Raw genomic sequence first — 22206 nt, forward strand, 5'->3', positions numbered from 1 at the left:
TACCGGTAGCCCCTTGGGGACACTCCCGGAATATGAGAAAAATCCTATCATCCGACATATCAAACTTCATGAAATTGAAATTTATGTCAATCTACAGTCATGCCAATGTTCGCTGACCTATCCTGGTCAATCTGGAACCAGTTACCGATGGCCCCTTGGGGACACTTCCGGAATATGAGATAAACCCTATCATCCGCCATATCAAACTTCATGAAATTGAAAGATATGTTTATTTACGGTCATGTCGTTGTTCGCTGAAACATTGTGGCCAATCTGAAACAGGTTACCGGTGGCTCTTTGGGGACACTCCCGGAATATGATAGAAACCCTATCATCTTACATATCGAACTTCATGAAATTGAAAGATATGTCAATCTACGGTCATGCCGTTGTTCGCTGATCCATTCTGGAACTGGTTCCCTGTGGCCCTTTGGGGACACTCCCGGAATATGAGAGAAACCCTATTATCCGACATATCAAACTTCATGAAATTGAAATATATTTCAATCTACGGTCATGCCGTTGTTCGCTGACCGTTGGTTGACATATCTTTCAATTTCATGAAGTTTGATATGTCGGATGATAGGGTTTCTCTCATATTCCGGAAGTGTCCTCAAGGCGCCACCGGTAACTGGTTCCAGATTGGCCAGAAAGGGTCAGCGAACAATGGCATGATCGTAAATTGACATATCTTTCAATTTCATGAAGTTTGATATGTCGGGTGATAGGGTTTCTCTCATATTCCGGAAGTGTCCTCAAGGCGCCACCGGTAACCGGTTCCAGATTGGCCAGGATGGGTCAACGAAAAACGGCATGACCGTAGATTGACATATCTTTCAATTTCATGAAGTTTGATATGTCGGATGATAGGGTTTCTCTCATATTCCGGAAGTGTCCTCAAGGCGCCACCGGTAACCGGTTCCAGATTGGCCAGAAAGGGTCAGCGAACAATGGCATGACCGTAGATTGACATATCTTTCAATTTCATGAAGTTCGATATGTAAGATGATAGGGTTTCTATCATATTCCGGGAGTGTCCCCAAAGAGCCACCGGTAACCTGTTTCAGATTGGCCACAATGTTTCAGCGAACAACGACATGACCGTAAATAAACATATCTTTCAATTTCATGAAGTTTGATATGGCGGATGATAGGGTTTATCTCATATTCCGGAAGTGTCCCCAAGGGGCCATCGGTAACTGGTTCCAGATTGACCAGGATAGGTCAGCGAACATTGGCATGACTGTAGATTGACATAAATTTCAATTTCATGAAGTTTGATATGTCGGATGATAGGATTTTTCTCATATTCCGGGAGTGTCCCCAAGGGGCTACCGGTAACCGGTTCCAGATTGGCCAAGATGGGTCAGCGAACATTGGCATGACCGTAGATTGACATATCTTTCAATTTCATGAAGTTTGATATGTCGGATGATAGGGTTTCTCTCATATTCCGGAAGTGTCCTCAAGGCACCACCGGTAACCGGTTCCAGATTGGCCAGAAAGGGTCAGCGAACAATGGCATGACCGTAAATTGACATATCTTTCAATTTCATGAAGTTTGATATGTCGGATGATAGGGTTTATCTCATATTCCGGAAGTGTCCCCAAGGCGCCACCGGTAACCGGTTCCAGATTGGTCAGGATGACTCAGAGATTAACGGCATTATCAAAGATGGACATATCTTTCAATTTCATGAAGTTTGATATGCAACATGATGGGTTTTCAACAAAAAATTCAAATTGGCCGTTCATCGGGTACCCGGGAACCGGTTCCAGGCTACCCGGAAGTGGCCACTAACACTCCTGAGTGGTTCTGGCAATCGTGTATTGTGTTTTTAGTAAGTTTTATGGATCAATTTCAACTATCATGACAGTATTGGTATCAGATTGGTCAGGATGACTCGTGAAAAACAGTAAAATATGAACTTTTCGGATATTCCGGATTTCCGGAACCGGTAGGTCACCTGTCTCTGATATTAATATTTGTGGTCAAAGTACAGGTAAATACCTGTCGAATGCAACCTGGAACATCCTGATTGGTTAAAATTTGCCGGAGATACAGGTCGTCAAAGTTGGGGTCTCAAAAAGGCCTTTTTTCGGTTGTAGTCGATTCCCGGTGTCCACAGTGACCAAATCCGGGTTTCCAGGTCGGTTTCGGAAAGGGGACGTTCTAAGCTTTCATTTGTGACCAAAAGAACCGGAATCGGTCAAAAACTGGATTTTTGGCGATTTTTTAAAATTTGGGGTCGAAAAGGACCCCAATACCTTATGTGTGATTTTTTTTCAATACCAAGGGAAGGTTAATCAAAGTGCAATTTCATCTCTCAACCTTCACACATGTCACCTTCAAGGACATCCCTCGCGAGACACACACCTATATTCATAAAACCAATCTGGGGTCAACCACCAATACCGTATCTTTCGCAACCACGTGGCTCTCTCACTTTGTGCACCGCGCAAATGTCTAGGGTCGCTCGAGCTAATAAAACGCCATCAACGCCACAGCGCGATAGAAGTTCAAAGATGCGGTCAAAGCGCGCGACTTAAGTCGGCAACAAGCGCGAAACCTGCCCGCCAGCGCTGCAGGGTAGGCTGCGACTTGACTTGACTTAAGTACACGTGTGTGGTGAAGTCTTACTATTTATAGACAGAGAGGGAGAGACATTAATAATGTGCGTTTACCGGCGCTTGGTAGCCTTGAACATTTTACACCGCAAACTGGCTCAAGGTCGCCCGGCCGCAGGCCGATCGAGAAAAGTGATCCTCCCACGACCGGGCTGGGCAGGGGAGGTCCAGACTAGTTGGCTGCGCACTGCCGAACTATCGCGATTCTCACCCGTTGAGACGAATCGTAAAAATCGGATACGACTCTGCAATCGCTGATTTTGTCATCATTTCCTCACCATTAACGGCGCAAAGCACTCAGTCGAATTCCTTCTGTTTTGGCCAAACGTGATCAGATTCGGTGTTGTATCGTTTTTGTTTGAGTACATGGTAGGTTGAAAGTTTAAAACAATCAATATAAATGTTTTGGAAACTGTTATATAAGTTCACCTTTAAAATTTCGACCGATTCTTTGACTGCTGAAAAATAACGTTCTAACTGTTATTTCGAACGATTCTTTGACTGCTGAATTGGGAATTTAAAAATTTAATGACGAAAACATTCTCACCAACAGTGTACTGACCAAAGCAAGCTTTTATTTTTTGGGCTTCGTTACATTCACCAACCTTGAAAACCCACGAAAAAAAAATCCAGTCAAATAAAAGCCCAACTCCAACTTGATCGACGCAGTCGATCTCAGTAGGCATGTGAAATCTTACGTCGGCTGCGGTTAAGTCGTCACCGTCGCACAGGAAGCAACATCAGCTGGCTATTCCGCCAGGTGTCACATCGAATCTCAGCAAGCTAATTTCGCTGCCATTACGAACTTGGTTGGTTGGTCGGTCGGCTGGGGCCACTGCAATAGGGTTACACGCCGATGATGAGGCGGCTGCCATGGCAATTAAGTCGCCGCGTAACCACGTCAAAGACTACTTCGATGGTACCACATGAATGACACCAATCGACATCTCCAATGGACAATGTAATGGCGTTTCAAAGGGTTGTTTTTCTCATGGCTTGCTTTTGGATGTTGTGTTGACTTTTTTTTTCTCTTCACCGTCCACAGCAGGAAGAATTTAAAATTACAGCAATTTTTTACTCGTTTGAGACAAAATTGGTGCGCGCACACTTCATTGGCCGCGACGAAAGTTGATTGCCCTCGTCTCTAATGCGATGAGTAATTTGGCTCAACCAACTTGAACGTCAACTTCCGATCGGTGGAAATTAAACTTTTAAAATTGTCTTGAAGTGTTGAAAACCCCACTCATATTCAACCGAATAAACCCTTTTCAAAAGTTACCACCTCAACCGTACATATTTGCCAAGTACATGTTTGCGACGACACTTTCCTGAGTTTGGCTTAACTTTCTTGAGCGCAAACATCGCGCCCAGGTTTGAAGTCATTGCCACCCGCCGTTAGGCGGTTAAAACGAGATATTTTGCCCCATCTGGCCACGCCGTTATTGGATAACCTGTTGGCCGGTCTCCGTAATTCGATAGGACTTTCTGGTCTCGGTGAGAAAGTCGATCTGATAAATTTCATTTCGTAATTGTAGCATAGTCCGGTTATCAGTTTGCAGCAAAAAAGGTGAACTTTCCAATTTAGAGTCTATTTGATTTCAAAGGTTTTTTTTGTGGCTAAAGGTAAATAATATGTTCGAGATTCGATTAATTTCACACGTGATCAAGTCAAATCGATCGATGGCTGTGGTTAGCGAATAAATTTGGAGATTGGCCAATAAGGGAAAGTAAAAGCTAAATTAATACACATCACGATGAACTTAAAAAATATTATTGAGAGTGGAACCTAGCATATTAAAGGTATCCGAGGGATTTTGCAATTCTCTTGAACTTTGAACGCCGATTTTTGGATTATTATTTGACTGAAACTTTCCAGAGGATTTTAACGTTTAAAATTGTGACAATTATTTTAAACAAGTTTTTTTTTTGTTTAGATAGGACCTAACAATACTAAGACATTGTACGATGACAAATTTAACCAATGCAAATATGTTTAGAAAATGTTTGTCCCTCGGCTTTAAACGGGGTCGAGGGGGTCAGCAAAAAATAAAAAATAAATATCAAAATTGGAATAACAAGCAATATTTTCAACATTTGACTAAAAAACGTGTCCATAAACGACGAAATTTTCAAAACGCTCATATTGTTGCCCCACCTTCCTTGAGGATCTGAACACGCTAGTGATTTTGGAATAAACTGCATCAATTACTCAAAAACGATGAAAATGTATATGGGACATTAGAGTGTAATATGGTTGTATGGAAAAAAATAAAGTTGTTCAAATTTGGCTAGCACAGCAACTTTTTGGTTCCTTATAGGGTCTTTAACAACTCCCAAAAGTTTGGTAACGATTGGTTTAGTCCTCACTTTGCGCAAAGCAATTCAATTTTCCATACAAATTTGTATGGGAAAAATCATTTTTTTGAATTTTGATATTTATGAAATCCACGTTTCACGCTATATCAAAACCAGCTTCATATTCGGATGCTCTGGAATGTGCTCTACAACTTTCCCGAAGAGAGTATGGTGCTAACTTGCTACTATAAAAAGATACAGCGTCCTCAAAACTCGTCTAAAACGTGATTTTCGATCAAAAAACACGTTTTAGACGAGTTTTGAACACGCTATATCTTTTTATAGGAGCAAGTTAGCACCATACTCTCTTCGGGAAAGTTGTAGAGCACATTCCGGAGCATCCGAATATGAATCCGGTTTTAGTATAGCGTGAAACTTGGATTTTTTAAATATCAAAATTCAAAATAATGATTTTTCCCATACAAATTTGTATGGAATATTGAATCACTTTGCGTAAAGTGAGGACTTAACCAATCGTTCCCAAACTTTGGGGAGTTGTTTAGGACCCCAAAAGGAACTAAAATAATGCTGTGCTGGAAAATCGATTTTGATATTACACCCTAATGGGACATTTATGAGATCAAGGGCAGTTCTGTTGTTTTGCAATCATTAGTTTTCAAAAAATGTAAGATTTAACAAAAACTAAAATTATAGGGAAAAAATACATTTTCGGTACTGTACAACGACATAATTCAATAGATTTCTGAATAAAGCCAAACATGTTTAAAATGATTCTTAACAAAGAGGAATGCATTTTAAATTGATTTTAGCTGATTGCACTTAAATTTCCATTGAAATTTTGAAGTTTTTTGATGTTTTTGCCCCTGTGACCAAAACTTTTAAACATATTTGTATCAGCCTTATGCCTGGGCAACTTTCAAAAAAATACATTTTAAATTTCAGCCTATAAAAGACAATATCTCAAAACTATTTAAAAATTGGTAGAAAAAATACTCAATATTTAGAATTTTTTTAATAAATCGTTAAGTGACGAATGACCTTTCTAGGTCAAAATCACGTTAATTAAATAAACAACAACATAAATCATTGATTTGTTAAATATTTTATGTACCGTCATCAGTGGTGACATTGGTTCTGGGGGTGAATTGGGTCATACAAATTTCAGCATTTTTGTATGACCCAATCTCACCCCCCAGACCCAATGTGACCCCTGATAACGGTACTTGTTTTCTTAAGCTTAAGGTTGACATTTTATGGCTATTATAAAATATTTAATACAATTTTAGGGAATATTCATTATTGTCTCAAAAATCGCGTTAAGATATTAGTTTTGAAATATTCATATATATTTTTTTGGACAGTATCGAAAATGTGGACAAAAAATATTGAACAATATTTTTTGAAGGCAAAATAAAATTTTTAATTGATAGTTAAACTACACAATTACACAATTTTTTGGTAAAATGTACCGTTTTTAAGTTTTAGAAAAAAAAATTTCATCTGAATATATCTAGTAAACAACTATTCCAAACTTTTGGGAATTCTGCTGATCTTATCAATGCTTAATTTTTTATAATTATGTAAAAATATGAAATAAACAAAATTATTTATTTTTAGACCTTTCAAAATTTAAACCTGATTAAAAAAATTGAAATTATTGTTAGTGAAATTATATTGTTATCTTTTCACATTTTTGATGAATATAAAAAATGGATACATGAATTTAAAAGAGTGACTAATATCCATACTTTTACGCAATTATGCAATAACTAAAGTTCAATCATCTTATCCAAATGAGGATCCCCAAGCATCACCTTATGTCACGCAATCGTAAAAAAGTACCATCCACTTTCTAAAGCTGGTTTACAAGCAACTTAGCCATATTTGGCAACACTTCACCGGCACTTCACCACCCGCTAATCTACAAGTTGCTTGCTAAATTGACATGTACGTCTCTGCATAGAGTACATACATACATCCATCCAACCACCCAGCATGGAAATGAGCACGTGCTGCGGCGCGGTGGCTGGCGCACATAACCAAAAAATCATCCCCAGCTGAGTTTTTTTTTTGCCATCGCCGTTTCCAAAAATTCGATCCGTTGTGCAACATTAATTCGTCTGCTTATGGCATTCTTCAGCCAAATTTTGGCGTGACTTGTGGTTCATAAGTTTGCTTTTTTTTTGTCGTTGACCCATTTTGAGCAAAATTCGACGAAGGTTCGTTGTCTTCTTTGAGCTGGGATCGAAAAAAAACCGTTGAGAGGACACTTTCTAAGCCAGGTGACGACACCTCATTTGCATATTTGACCTGTTTCATCGGGCGACATTCGATCGTCGAAGGGTTCGTTGCCTAACCCTCGGATGAAGTCACTCGCATGGCTTGATCGTGGGCGACTTCATTTCTAGCTCTAGGAATTGTGTTCCAATTGAAACTTATTAACGTCATGATTCGAATTCCCGGACGCTTCGAAACCCGGACACCTCATCTTGTTTTATCAATTATTTGGATATAAGTTCGCATTATAAATGTCAAAAATGGGTTATTTGATGAATTCTAACATCAACTTTCATTTAAAGTTTGTTTGAACGCTGTAGTTAATGTCAAAACAATTAAATAAAATAAAATTATAAGATTACCAAAAATGCGAAACATTTCACGTGAAATATTTCATAGGCGTCCGAAGCACAGGGAAGGCAAAGCAGAAATTTATGGTTTTGATTTCCTTAAATTCAAGCAAATTTTTATATAAAATATCGATTGTTTTGATGTTAACAGCTTATTTGAGACCTAAAGAATGCCATTCACTAACATTTCAGTCCAAATTTGTGCGATTCATTAGCAAAAACGAGTGTCCGGAATTCGAAGCAAAAGTGTCCGGATTTCGAATCAGCTTTTATCAGTGTCCGGGATTCGAAGCACAACAAGTCATTTTAATTTTCAAATTCTGATGAAAAATTGTTAGAAAATACATATTTTGCATGCATTCTCTTAAAACTGACTGTTAATACTACATCCTGATGATATTTCTTCATTTCCAACTTATTACATGATTTTTTGTCAGCTATAACAAAAATTATATGCTACTAAGTGTCCGGATTTCGAATCATGACGTTATGCAAGACTTGCAAAGATCAAATCGGCCCAATCCTTGGGAGGTTAGCTGGTGTCTGGGTCGTGTACATATGTAATTTGGTTGTGATTCGAATAGTGCACACAGCAAAAACCTGTTTCGTTTTCGCTGTCATGGAAAAACGCCAGCCATAAATCAACGTGGCGCGGCATGGAACGTTTCATCAACAAAGTTGGAATGCACATGGACCTGTTTGTCACAAAGATTTACAAAGTTGTTTAGAAAATTTTAATTTTTTATTTTGAAATTGTTCAAGGTACAATTATTCAGTTTTAATTTAAATATTCTGATAAACCCTTTCCAAACAATTGTCCAGCATAAGAATTCAGCTATAAAAACAAGCAAAGCGAAAAAAACGTATGACCAAATAGAGAAACCGGCAAATCTCACAGCTCGGTTCAATGGATCAGCGCTACCGCACAACACGGCTTGATCATGTGTGATTTGTGCGCGGCTCAGTGCGTTCTTTGTGGCGCAGAAAAGCAGAATTATCCTAACAAATCGCGGTGAGTGGCGGCGGCGGCGCGGTGAATGGAGGATGCGTCCAATAAACGGCCACCTTCGGCGCAAATGTCTTCCTATATACGGCCACGGGTATAGAAATAGAAGAAGGAAAAAAAATCAGTGCAATTACCCCTTTGAACGCTCGTATCATTACATGGTTCAGCTGCTGCTGTTGCGTTTGTCAGAACCAAGTCACCCTACCTTCTTCAAACAGCGCTGAGTTGTATATAGGAATTGACCGACTCTCCGTGGGCCACGAGGAAAGTGACAAGATAATTGTCCCCTCTGCTAAAATCAATCCAACAAACTTCATGGTGGTGTGACATTCAGTGATTGGAGCCCGCAGGGCATAATTTGAGACCACAACCCCAAACACGTGAGAAGTAGAAATTGAAAAGTAAACTTCCAGCGGAAAGTGTTGGTTTGAGCTAATTTATGTTTGACTGCAGAAGAGAGATAGAGAGCAAAAGTTCAAGTTATGGACTTTGTATTAGATCATTCAATAAACTGCCATGTCCGGTGAGAGTGGAGGCGCACTGCTTTTATGGACATGTGAATTGGTCATAATGAAAAGTTCACCGCAACAATGGGGAGGCACGTTTGAATAGTTGGCGTTATGCTGGTTTCTTTTGACGGAAATGTGAAAGAAAGTAATTGCAGTATGGCATGGTTTGCAAACAGTGGATTATTTCTTTTTCCGATTTCATAAAGTTTTATTTACCAAAATTAGCGGTACGTGAGAAATCCGTGAAATTCGGATCGCTCCACGAAGTTTTTCATTTCTGAGTGAACACAAAAAAGTAAATGTATAAATTTACAATCCCAGGAAATAAAAAAAAACCTAACTTAATCCACCTGTGTGGTTGATGCCTTCCTCACTTTTTACCAACAATGGGTAATATGAGTGGTTTGGAGACATATTTCAGATATTTATTTTAGATCCAGAAAAAATAAGTAGGTACACAGATATAACTTAGGAGGTCATAACTCGACACAGGGTTGCCAGATCATCTATGTTGTGGACTCGTTGGAAAGGTCTCTTGATTACCTAACCATCGATGGGTTGGATGATGGATCCGGACATCGTTTACATACATTTAAGTGAGATCCGGCTTCAAAAAAGTACATAAATATCACTTAAGTGGTCATAACTTGAGACAGGGTTGCCAGATCTTCAATGTTGTGGACTCGTTGGAAAGGTCTCTTGATTACCTAACCAACGATGGGTCGGATGATGAATCCGGACATCGTTTACATACATTTAAGTGAGATCCGGCTTCAAAAAAGTACATAAATATCACTTAAGTGGTCATAACTCGAGACAGGGTTGCCAGATCTTCAATGTTGTGGACTCGTTGGAAAGGTCTCTTGATTACCTAACCAACGATGGGTTGGATGATGAATCCGGACATCGTTTACATACATTTAAGTGAGATCCAGCTTCAAAAAAGTACATAAATATCACTTAAGTGGTCATAACTCGAGACAGGGTTGCCAGATCTTCAATGTTGTGGACTCGTTGGAAAGGTCTCTTGATTACCTAACCAACGATGGGTCGGGTGATGAATCCGGACATCGTTTACATACATTTAAGTGAGATCCGGCTTCAAAAAAGTACATAAATATCACTTAAGTGGTCATAACTCAAGGCAGGGTAGCCAGATCTTCAATTATGTGGACTCGTTGGAAAGGTCTCTTGATTATCTAATCAACGATGGGTCGGATGATGGATCCGGACATCGTTTACATGCATTTGAGTGAGACCCGGGCTCAAAAAAGTACATAAATATCACTTAAGTGGTCATAACTCGAGACAGGGTTGCCAGATCTTCAATGTTGTGGACTCGTAGGAAAAGTCTCTTGATTACCTAACCAATGATGGGTCGGATGATGGATCCGGACATCGTTTACATACATTTAAGTGAGATTCGGCTTCAAAAAAGCACATAAATATCACTTAAGTGGTCATAACTTTAGACAGGGTTGCCAGATCTTCGATGTTGTGGACTCGTTGGAAAGGTCTCTTAATAACCTAACCAACGATGGGTCGGATGATGGATCTAAACATCCTTTACATACATTTAAGTGAGATCCGGCTTCAAAAAAGTACATAAATATCACTTAAGTGGTCATAACTCAAGGCAGGGTAGCCAGATCTTCAATTATGTGGACTCGTTGGAAAGGTCTCTTGATTATCTAATCAACGATGGGTCGGATGATGGATCCGGACATCGTTTACATGCATTTGAGTGAGACCCGGGTTCAAAAAAGTACATAAATATCACTAAAGTGGTCATAACTCGAGACAGGGTTGCCAGATCTTCGATGTTGTGGACTCGTTGGAAAGGTCTCTTGATAACCTAACCAACGATGGAACGGATGATGGATCCGGACATCGTTTACATACATTTAAGTGAGATCCGGCTTCAAAAAAGCACATAAATATCACTTAAGTGGTCATAACTTGAGACAGGGTTGCCAGATCTTCGATGTTGTGGACTCGTTGGAAAGGTCTCTTGATAACCTAACCAACGATGGGTCGGATGATGGATCCGGATATCGTTTACATGCATTTAATTGAGATCCGGATATATGTGAAAACACATTTTTATACATAACTTTTGAACTACTCATCGAAACTTCAAACAATTCAATAGCGATGTATGGGACCCTAAACCAAGTCGAATGCATTTGGTTCGATCAAAATCGGTTCAGCCAGTGCTGAGAAAACTTGGCAAGATTTTTGAACACATACATACATACACACACACACACATACACACACACACACACACACACATACACACACACACACACAGACATTTGTTCAGTTTTCGATTCTGAGTCGATATGTATATATGAAGGTGGGTCTTCGAGCTTTTAATAAAAAGTTCATTTTTAGAGCAGGATTATAGCCTTACCTCAGTGAGGAAGGCAAAAAAGCATTTTAAATTGCTTCAGTAGATTAGTCTTCTATTTTCATTAAAATTTCAAAGAAGGGGACATAAACTTTGAAAAATATTTGCAACGGCCTAATTAAAAGAATTTAAGCAAAGTTCAAAACGAATTATCGTTTTGCGACAAATTTTGTTTTTGAATAATATTCAAAATCAGCAAAACCGCAGAATAATCAAGTCCATTTTTTTCGTATTGTTTTTCGTCAAATTCAATCACAAACTTACTCGTTAAACTCGTAAAATTCTTCTCAAAAAATCAAGATAAAAACATCTTTAAACAATTAATAGATTACTTACCTAGGAAATGTAGAAACCACCAACTTGACTTAATTTATGTCAATCCAAACACCCACACAAAATTAATTCACGAGTCCTCACTCTCAAAGTCTAATTCACGTTAACCTTACTCCACTCACCTTCCGGATCACTAATTCATTACACATATGGGTCACTCACGAGCGATTTACCTTGAAATACCTCTAAAAAGCTCCATCACGCCAAGCTCGCATCACAATCAGCAGCGACTCTCACGTTAATCGCCTAAAGTTAGATACCCATCGCCAGTGCCCGTACTCGTCGCACACGGTGAGCTTTAGGGTCGAGCGTTGAATCGAGTGTTAAACACACCTACTAAGTAACTAAGCTATCAGTGGGTATCACCAATGTCATCGTTTAGTATCGACGAACAACTAAATCTTGAATAATTTATTACTTTGGGGTGGATCATTAGCTCATATCGTTTGAATAATTCATGTTGACAGATTGTAGCCATTTGAACGGTGATATTCTGATATCACAATTCAATCGAATGTTTTCACAGGCCAAATTACATTGTCTCGTGAGCATATGTGATCCTGCAAATAACTGTTTTACTGCATAAATTATGAGCCACTTATAAACGTCGCATTTGGATGGATTCTAATCTGTGAAGGTGGCCCACATTGCCAAAGGACGTTCACCCTTTGTTTTGACCACCAGGGTGAATGAAAGCACGCAACCTCAACCCACCGGCACCCTCGCAGGGCGGCAATCTGATTAAGGGCAAGGTTTTATGCTCGAGTCCTTGGGTGAAAGCGAAAGCCGGTTGTGGCGCCGCCCGTCTGGCCAAGGATGTTTGCATAATTATATCGTGTCGTTACTTTGAGCTTGGCACAGTGGGTTGAAAATGAAATTACTTCGATTTAATTTGATTTTGAACGGATCTTTTCATTTTACAACATTTATTTCTAATTTAAGATGACATGTGAATTCAATAATTTTTGATTTTTCAAATATTAAAAATTTCTGTCTCGAATCAAGCTTTGATTTTTGCAAAATATACCAGTGTGACCACTAAATTTCTTCCACTTTTCACCTCCCCTTCCAGAACACCGAGCTCCGCCAGGGAACGCCACAGTTCAAGCGCTTCGAAGCGTTACCACAGCCGTTGGACTTTAAGGTGTTCATCTTCAACGTGACCAACCCGTACGAGGTCCAGATGGGCAAGCGACCCCGAGTGGTCGAGGTGGGACCGTACATTTATTTGTAAGTTATCCTTATTTTCAGAATTTTTTTTTTTTTATTTTAAACCAAATTTTCGTTCCAGCCAATACCGACAAAAGGACAACATTCGGTTTAGTCGGGATCGATCAAAGGTTCACTTTTCCCAACAACAATTGTACGTGTTTGACGCGGAATCATCCTACCCACTCACCGAGAATGACCCACTGATGGTGCTGAACATGCACATGAACGTAAGTGATCTAACCTAGAAACGACCAAGATCCCACTCCCATGTAAATTCATCCGAAGTTGTTTTTATTTTTATTGGAAATTCCGTTCTCTGAATTTTGTTCATTGGCATAACTCATCAATCTGTAAAAAAGTTATTTCTCTCCGTCTGACAATCTTTTTACCCCCTCTTTCTCACATTTGTATATCTTCATTTCAGAGTATATTACAAATAATCGATAACCAAGCAAAGGAAACGATCACAAATTTCCGTTCCGATGTTAACAATACTCTCGAAAAAATTCCAATAGTTAGGGTTATCAAAAGAATCATAGAGAAAACGACGCCAATCCAAGTAATGATTGTTCCTGTATATATTCTATACTTTCGCAAAACTCTCATCCTGTTATACTTGTGTTTTACGCAAAAACTTTCGTTTCGTTACTTAACCCACGTGGCCACGTGACTTTGGTTTCCCCTCTGTCCCTTCCGGGCCACATGGTTGGCGGTTTGGTTGAGGCGCCTGAAAAAAAGCTTTCCCTCACTCTGCTCCTTCCAAATTGCGCTCACTTTCTATTGTTTCTTGAGCCACAATCCTATCCTCTCTCAATCTCTCTCTCTCCTGTCCTGTTCCTCCCTTTCTTTGTGTGTTTTGCTACCCCTCCCCCTTTTCTGCCTGTATTTGTTGTGTATAATCATCTCTCGTTCGGGTGGCGGACTAATTTGTGAAACAAAAACGTGTTGTGTAGTGCTTCGTTTGTAGAACTCATGGAGGCGCATGGTCATTCACGTAGCTCCATTATATTCCTTGCACACAACTCCACCACATCCATCCATTCAAGTCACAGCCCTTATCCATTGTTTCTCGGTATATTTGTGCGCGTGTGTGTGTGTGAGTGTGTTGTGATGGAAAAGTATCAACAGGACGACGCCACTCGAACCAGGGGTGCATCATACGCACACACAGAATGCAACAGAGTTCAACTCAGTACAAACACACAAGACATTCCACATTCCAACTCCGATTTCGGCTTTTTTTTTGTTTTGTTTGCTGCGGATTAACCGCGCAAAAAACTTGATTCGAAACACTCTCTCATCACACAGTTCCAAGCAACTCGTCATGCTGTTATGCCCAGGAGGAAAAGACAAAGAAGTGAAAGCAAGCAGTTTGATCGTTGGAGATTAATTGCTTACGAACTAAAAGTTAAAGTTAAATCCTATCAAAAGTTACAGTAAAATACATTTATTTTATTTAATATTTATATTCAATAACTGCAAATAATTGTGCAGTTCTGACTCGTTTATCTGAAGCTTCGATTATCCGGAGTTTAGATTATCCAAGATTTGATTATCCTTAGCTGGGATAACCGAATCATGCAAACAAAAACAAGTTTTATTCTATTTGCCGATTAAATTATTCAAATTTTCGATTACACAACTCAACATTTTTTAAGTTGATGTCAGTAAACGCCTCAGTTTCGTCAAGGTATGATAGATTTTGGCTCCCTGGACACGTTACAATAAAAAATGATTTAACTAATAAAACCTATGGAATCATGTTAAACAACCATGCGTTCCCTCATATAAGCAACCATGGTTGCTTAAAATAATTCCATAGAATTTGTTCCCAAATTTAAAATTTTATTTATTGGCAGGGAATCTTCTAAAATTTAATTCTGTCAATTGGAGCATCTTTAGGGAGCCCAAATCTATCACACCTTGACGAAACTGAGACTTTTACTGGCATCAACTTTTAAAATGTCGAGTTGTGCTATTCATAGTTTGGGTATCCGAAAATTGGAAATGAACTTAAAAAAAGGTTGAGATTTCAAAAAAAAAATGTTCACGTGGACATGGATTATGGATGGTCCTAGTAAAATTTTCCAATAAATTTAATCTATCTCTCCACGGAAAATTTGCAAATGATGGTCCTTAAAGTGATTTAAATTTGATGTTCAGTACATTCAGGCCCTTTTCAAATACACAGAAAAAAAAATGATGGTAATATTCATCAGGAAATGGTAACAGATTTTGTGGATAAAAAAATGATTAATTTTACCCCAGAAAATGATGATTTTTCATCAGTTTTTGATGAATATTCATCAGGTTCACATTTTTACACATTTTTTACCAAATTTTCAACATTCCAAAATTCAACTTTTTTTTTCTTTGTATTGATCTTGGCACTTTAACATGGACGCAGAGTAACCCTATGACTTGTATGTTTCTGTCAAGAACATTATTTCGAAAATCTAGAAAACAACTTTTTGTTTCTATAAATTTCCAGTTGCTTTGTCCATCAAACTGGTTAAAGTTGCACTTTAAAAATTCGAGTGACAACTGAAAATACAAGTGAGCAACCCCGGCTCGGCTTGATAATTTTTGAGGAAATTTTCAATTTCACAGATTTGATCCTCAGCAATCATATACGGTCCATATTCAGTTATCCAAAGCCTCGATTATCCGATGGTTCGAATATCAGATGGTCTGCAGAAAAAATTTGAATGATATCACAAAAAAAAATTTTTTTGATGTTTTTCATTTTCCGTTGCAAATATTTTTCAAAGTTTATGTCGTTTATGTTTCCTCATAAATTAGATATTTTAAACACTAATAAACATTCGAAGCTTCGGATAATCGAGGCAAAAGATATTAGAGGCTAAGGATAATCGAGTCTAGAGTGAACTTTTTTCAATTGATAACATCCTGCAACTCCCCAACTCCCACCTTCCCTCCTTAAAAATGCTCAAAAAAATTTTAAATTTCTCGTAATTTTAACACATTTCAGATAATTTCAGAATTCCGAAATTCATACATTATTTGAATTGTTAGGAAAGACTAAGTTTCATGTCCGGAAAAGTCCGAAATTGTCTAATTGCCCTGCAGTATTTCCTGCTTCAATAATTACAAATTAATGTTTATTCGCTAAAAATACATATTATAATGTGTAATAGATGTCAACCCATCACGCAACTTCTCAATGTCGTGTCCAAATGATTCTCTGTCACGCCAAAGTCTGTTTAATAACATTTTCATGTTTTGTAATCAGACATGTTCTTCCGTTATTTCCCATTACCTGACAAGCCAATGGCTTTGATGCATTGCAGTTGATGACCAAAAATAGATTTTTACACATTCAAGCTAAACAGTCAACCAGCATAATACACCCGTAAAACCACAAGATCATCGATCACCGCAAGATCACTATGACTAATTGCATTTAGTGCGTGTTGTTTGTTTAAGGCCGGTTGGTGTCTGTCAATAGAAGCAGTGAAACAACACAAAACACACATACACACCACAGAGGCACCTGAAACACCTCTCTAGAGTATATAATTGCAACTCCCCACGAACGATCATTAATTAATGCTAACCACAAAATCACATCTTTCTCTCACGCCCATCAACCACCAACCCCCGCACCATTCCAGTCCATTCTACAAATTGCCGAGGACGAAACGTACGACAGTTTGCGGCTGATCAACGTGGAGTTGAACCGCATCTTTGGCCGGCCCGACTCGATGTTCCTGCGAACGACCCCGAAGGAGTTTCTGTTCGACGGAGTTCCGTTCTGCGTGAACGTGATCGGAATTGCGAAGGCGATCTGCAAGGAGATCGAGAAGCGCAACACCAAAACCATCCGCGTACTGCCCGATGGTTCGATGAAGTTTTCGTTCTTTAATCACGTAAGTACGGATGAGGTGGCTGGATGGACACTACCGGTTTAACCCGTTGAGTTGCTTTGCAGAAAAACATGACCGAAGACGGAATCTACACGATCAATACCGGCGTCAAGAATGCGCTGGAGACGCAAATGATCGAGTTCTGGAATGGTAAGAACATGCTGGACAAGTGGAGCAACTCGTCGCGAGGATCGTCCATGACCTGCAACAAAATCGAGGGAACCGACGGGTCCGGATATCCTCCGTTCCGGGAGGGTGTCCAGCGGATGACCATCTTTAGTTCGGACATTTGTCGGTAAGGGTGTGAAGTGTACAATCAGGTGTAGAGCAGTGATCGGTACGGATTGTGTCTTCTCCAGGACCGTGGATATAAAGTATGTCGGCTCATCCAGCTACGAAGGCATCCCTGCGGCTCGATACGTGACCGACGATAACTTCCTGAACAAGATTGGCCCCGAGCACAACAACGATTGCTACTGTGTCAATCGAATACCAAAGGCCATCGTCAAAGCCAACGGATGTCTGTACGAGGGCGCTCTAGATCTTTCCACGTGTTTCGGTAAGTGCAGATCCTGTGGCGCGCATGATTCATACCACGAAAAATGATCAAAATTTCCGTTCTACGCGGGCAAGAATGATAAATGCTCATTTTGGGGAACTTATTAGCATAAATCATCGGAAAATACGACAAACCAGTCACCCACATCTGTGCTTTAAAAGTCAAACGCAAAGTGCGAAAGCCTCCGATATGCGAAAGTGATCACACGCTCGTAAAATGCCAGCCCGCCACTTGAGCATCGCGTTTAGTAAGTCGTTGGTGGAACAACAACTGGCAGAACAAGTTGTTCGGCAGGCAGGTGATTCGTTAGGCAAATTGATGTCTCGCACCTTAGCAGCTTGTTAATTGTGACGACAGTCGGGCTAATTTAATTACCCATTTCAAGGATTTGATGGGTTATATTATTATTACCTCATATTAATAAAATGAGGAAGATTTTTTATGGAATGGACGAGAAAGGATGTTGCAATATTAGATAAGCATGACATTCTCCAAATGAGCAAATGATCGATTATCGTCGAAAAACCTTGACATTTAATGATATTTTGCAACGAATTTATGATTCATTGTTCTTTCATTCTGATAAGATCTTCGTATTTCTTCATTTTTGGCTCTTTTAGTTTAGTAAACAATCTCAGGATAACTTTTTTGTCAATGACTCAACCAACTATCCCTTTCGCTGATTAGTAGTCACTTTAAACAAAAGCAGGCCAAACCATTAAAAGGCAGATGTTAGATTTAAATTGAATCAATCGCAGCAACTCGTGTCATAAATCAGTATCTCATTTTCCCGCGGTCGTCGCCGCCGGTAAGCAGCTCCATAATCACTCAATTAACCTATCGATAGGCTTAGATAGCGTGTATCACGGAGAAGCCACAGGTCACTATAGACGCATTTTATGCATAAACAGCATGAAACGCAGAGGGTTTTTTCCGATAAAAATCACCCCAAACCAGGGGCGGGTACGAGATACTGTTATTAAAGACTGTATTGCGCCGTTAGTGGATTAGTTAAGCATGTTACACACACTAATCTTGGGAAAAAACAATTGCGCGCTGCGTCGAACATCTTCTTTACTGCGATCGACAACTCGCTCAAACAATTAATTAACGATCGATATAACAAAGTAGCCGCGACGCGTGTGTTCCCACCATTAACGACTTAATCGAGTACAAACAGCTCCACATTCATACACGCTGAACCAAGGTCGATCTTTTTCCACGAATTACCGCACCCGTCCAAACCCCGATCGCGATGCAAAAGGCAGTTGTAAAATATCGGAATTCTGGTCACGAACGGTACCAACGGACCAACACTATATCGCGGGCGATGCTGCGAGAGAGTAAAAGATCGTCAAAGAAAAACAAACACTCGACCCGCGATTCTCCGCCGATTGGCTTTGTTTGTTTTGCTCAAAATCACCTGTCTGGCAGTGGTATCGGTTTCAGCCTCGAGCCACGCAGACTATCTGATCGCGTAAAGCCGAGCCATGCCATGATTTATGAATAGCAGCACCATTAATCCAGCTTAACTCCCCCTGCCGGGACAGGTTTTAACACCTCTCCGTAGCGTGCTGTGTTCTCTCCGGCAGATCAACCCGTCGTAGAAAGTACTGCTCACGCGAGAGAATTGCGAAGGAGTTTTAGTCAACGGAGAACAACGAAGGGTTACGGACGTGCCTGGCGATCGTGATCCTCGTGGTAGCACACGATCGTTGAACATTCGTGATACTGTGGATCGCTGCATCCACACCCTAGCCCAGGTGGCTTCTGCAGCAGGTCGAAATGAAATTTGTGATTACGGTGTTGATCCTCGTGTTGTCCTGCGATCAACAGCGCGGAGTTGGCGCAAAGTTGTACAAGAGCTGCGAGTTGGCGCGAGAGTTGGCCCTCAAGCAGGTGCCGGAAGAACAGATCGGTGACTGGCTGTGCATCGCTGAGCACGGGGCCAGATTCAACAGTTCGGCTGTCAATCTCAAGTACAAACGTTTCGGTGGCTCAGCGTACTATGGGATCTTTCAAATCAGTGATCTTTACGGCTGCCTAAAGAGTAGTTCCATATGCGGACTGACCTGTGCTGACCTGCAGGACGACGAGGTAGAAGACGATATTGACTGCGCGCGGCAGATTCACAGAGAGTACAATCGAGAGATCGGAGACGGTTTCGCAGCATGGCCAGTGTACAAGACTCATTGTCAGCATCTCGCGATCAAGGCTGATTTTAGTGACTGTTTAAACGAAGAGGTCATTCGCTTCCAGCGGTATTACAAGAAGAAGAAGGCTAAGGCTAAGAAAGCCGAACTTGAGCCGAGTGTTCCCGTGGGTAAAGTGTACGAACGTTGTGAGCTGGCTGTTGAGCTTCGGGACAAGTTTAAGCTGCCACAGGATCAGATTGCAACGTGGGTTTGCATCGCGTATCACGAGAGTCGTTTCAACACCTCTGCAGAGGGTCGACTGAACGCGGATGGTAGTGGCGATCATGGGCTGTTCCAGATCAGTGACATCTATTGGTGCTCGTATTCGAGCCAACCAGGCAAAGCATGTGGTGTAACGTGCGAGGACATGAAAAACAGTGACATCAGCGATGATATCCGTTGCATTCAGATCATCTTCGACGAACATCGTAGGATTTCCGGAAATGGGTTCAACGCGTGGTCGGTGTACAAGCCGTACTGTCAAGGCAGAGAAGAAAGCTTTATTCACAACTGCTTCGACGAAACAGTACCATCAACTTCGATCCGTCCTCGGCCTGGCATAACTGCACCGACTCAACCTGGGAAAAAGTCTGCTCTCACGGTGGCACCACCAATTGGTAAAGTGTACGATCGTTGCGAGTTGGCCAACGATCTGCTGCACAAGTTCAACTTCCCAAGGGAGCAAGTGGCCACGTGGGTTTGCATTGCGTATCACGAAAGCAGCTTCAACACGTCGGCTGAAGGACGTTTGAACGCCGATGGTAGTGGTGATCATGGCCTGTTTCAAATCAGCGATATCTACTGGTGTTCACCGCCTGGAAATGGTTGGGCTTGCGGAGTGAGCTGTGCGGATCTGAAGGATAGTGACATTACGGATGATGTTAAGTGTGTACGTACGATTTTTGAGGAACATCAGCGGCTTTCCGGAGACGGATTTAACGCATGGTCAGTGTACAAACCGTACTGCCAGGGCATGTCGGAAAGCTTTACCCGAGGGTGCTTCGGATCGGATGATGATCAACCGGTCACCGCTGGACTACCAAAACCTGCCATAACAGCGCCGACGCGCATTCCTCCAAGAAAGACCGCGTCGTCTAGAGGAAAGGTCTACAACCGTTGCGAGCTGGCTAGGGAACTTTACTTCCAGCATCACTACTCATACGAGGATGCCGCCATGTGGACTTGTATAGCCCAATATCAGTCGAACTACAACACTGCCGCCGTCGGAACCGGTGCCGGAGATGTTCGGTACCACGGAATGTTCCAGCTTAGTGATGAGTACTGGTGTTCACCACCCGGCAAGGGTTGGGTCTGTGGATTGCCCTGTTCCGATCTAGAGGATGACGACATCACAGACGATCTTGCCTGCATGCGACACATTTACGAAGAGCATCAACGAATCTCCGGAGATGGGTTTAACGCGTGGGCGGTTTATCAACCGTACTGCAAGGGAAAGGCTTTGGAAATGGTGAAGGGATGCTTAGAGGAGGGTGAAAATGCCGTTGTCCCTACGACCACAACAAGGAGACCTCCTACGAAAAAGAAGAACGTTGGAGTTGGTAAAATCTACAGCCGATGCGAGTTGGCTCAGGAGTTGTACTACAAGCACAATCTGCCATTTGAACAGATAGCGACTTGGGTGTGTATCGCGCATAGAGAGTCAAACTATAACGTGTCAGCAATTGGACGTCTGAATGCGGACGGAAGCGAAGATCATGGTCTGTTCCAAATCAGCGATATCTACTGGTGTTCACCACCTGGCAAGGGGTGGGTCTGTGGACTGTCGTGTTCAGATCTCGAGGATAACGACCTGACGGATGATGTGGAATGTATGAAAACGATATACGAAGAGCACACTCGGCTGTCCGGCGATGGATTCACGGCTTGGGCAGTGTATCGTCCTTATTGTCAGGGAAGATCAGATCATTACATCAATGGATGTTTCGATGCCGATCCCACAACAACCACAGTTCTACCAAGTACAACAAAGCGATTCTCGAGTACATCTCCGAGAACAACTCGTTGGAGTCCCATAACGAGCAAAACAACACTGCTACCAACAACATCACCGACAACACAACGTCCAACCATATCGACAACCACTGCCCGTTCCGCCATCAAATCAACCACGAGTTTGTTCGACTTTTACCTGAACCAGTTTGGCCGTCCAAACACGACACCGGCGACCTTCAGACCGTTCAGAACGACTTCTATTTCCCCTGTTCGCACCCCGTGGTCGTCTTCGTCAACGGTGGCACGTGACTTTACGCCGGGGACACTTTCCACGGCCAGCAGAACGACAACGTTGCCACCCACCACCAAGTATTCAAACTTTGATCAACTGTTCGCTAACCTTAAGCATGGCTAATGGTCGCCGTTTTGCCCGAATCAATAAACGCTGCTTTTTTCGTACGTTCGAACGTGCTTACTAATGCGAGAAATGTCCTTACCTTCCCCATGTGTACTGTACAATCTAGTCAGGTAGTCGATCAGAGTTTTATTGGCGATGCGTACTTTGAAT

At 41.1% G+C, this 22206-nt stretch overlaps 2 protein-coding genes across 3 annotated transcripts in view; both read left to right on the forward strand.

Moving 5' to 3' along the window:
- LOC120423009 (sensory neuron membrane protein 2) overlaps positions 1–22206 on the forward strand; it is a 33840-nt gene that overhangs the window by 10595 nt on the left and 1039 nt on the right. Inside the window, exons 2-7 of one of the 2 annotated variants that reach the window (XM_039586639.2) lie at positions 12905–13062; positions 13124–13271; positions 13469–13603; positions 16680–16934; positions 16997–17226; positions 17291–17490. In XM_039586639.2, the coding sequence (XP_039442573.1) occupies positions 12905–13062; positions 13124–13271; positions 13469–13603; positions 16680–16934; positions 16997–17226; positions 17291–17490 (1126 nt within the window). The remainder of the gene's footprint in view (positions 1–12904; positions 13063–13123; positions 13272–13468; positions 13604–16679; positions 16935–16996; positions 17227–17290; positions 17491–22206) is intronic. The other variant, XM_039586640.2, reaches the window with a different exon arrangement.
- On the forward strand, positions 17503–22097 carry LOC120423008 (uncharacterized). Its single transcript, XM_039586638.2, has one exon. The coding sequence runs from the start codon at positions 19276–19278 to the stop codon at positions 22051–22053; it is 2778 nt and encodes a 925-aa protein (XP_039442572.1). The 5' UTR covers positions 17503–19275; the 3' UTR covers positions 22054–22097.

The sequence above is a fragment of the Culex pipiens genome, chromosome 3, assembly GCF_016801865.2.
Source record: "Culex pipiens pallens isolate TS chromosome 3, TS_CPP_V2, whole genome shotgun sequence".
Classification (NCBI taxonomy): domain Eukaryota; kingdom Metazoa; phylum Arthropoda; class Insecta; order Diptera; family Culicidae; genus Culex; species Culex pipiens.

Excerpts from the sequence above, each read along its gene's own strand:
- LOC120423008 (XM_039586638.2), top strand. The coding sequence starts at position 19,276 with ATGAAATTTGTGATTACGGTGTTGATCCTCGTGTTGTCCTGCGATCAA.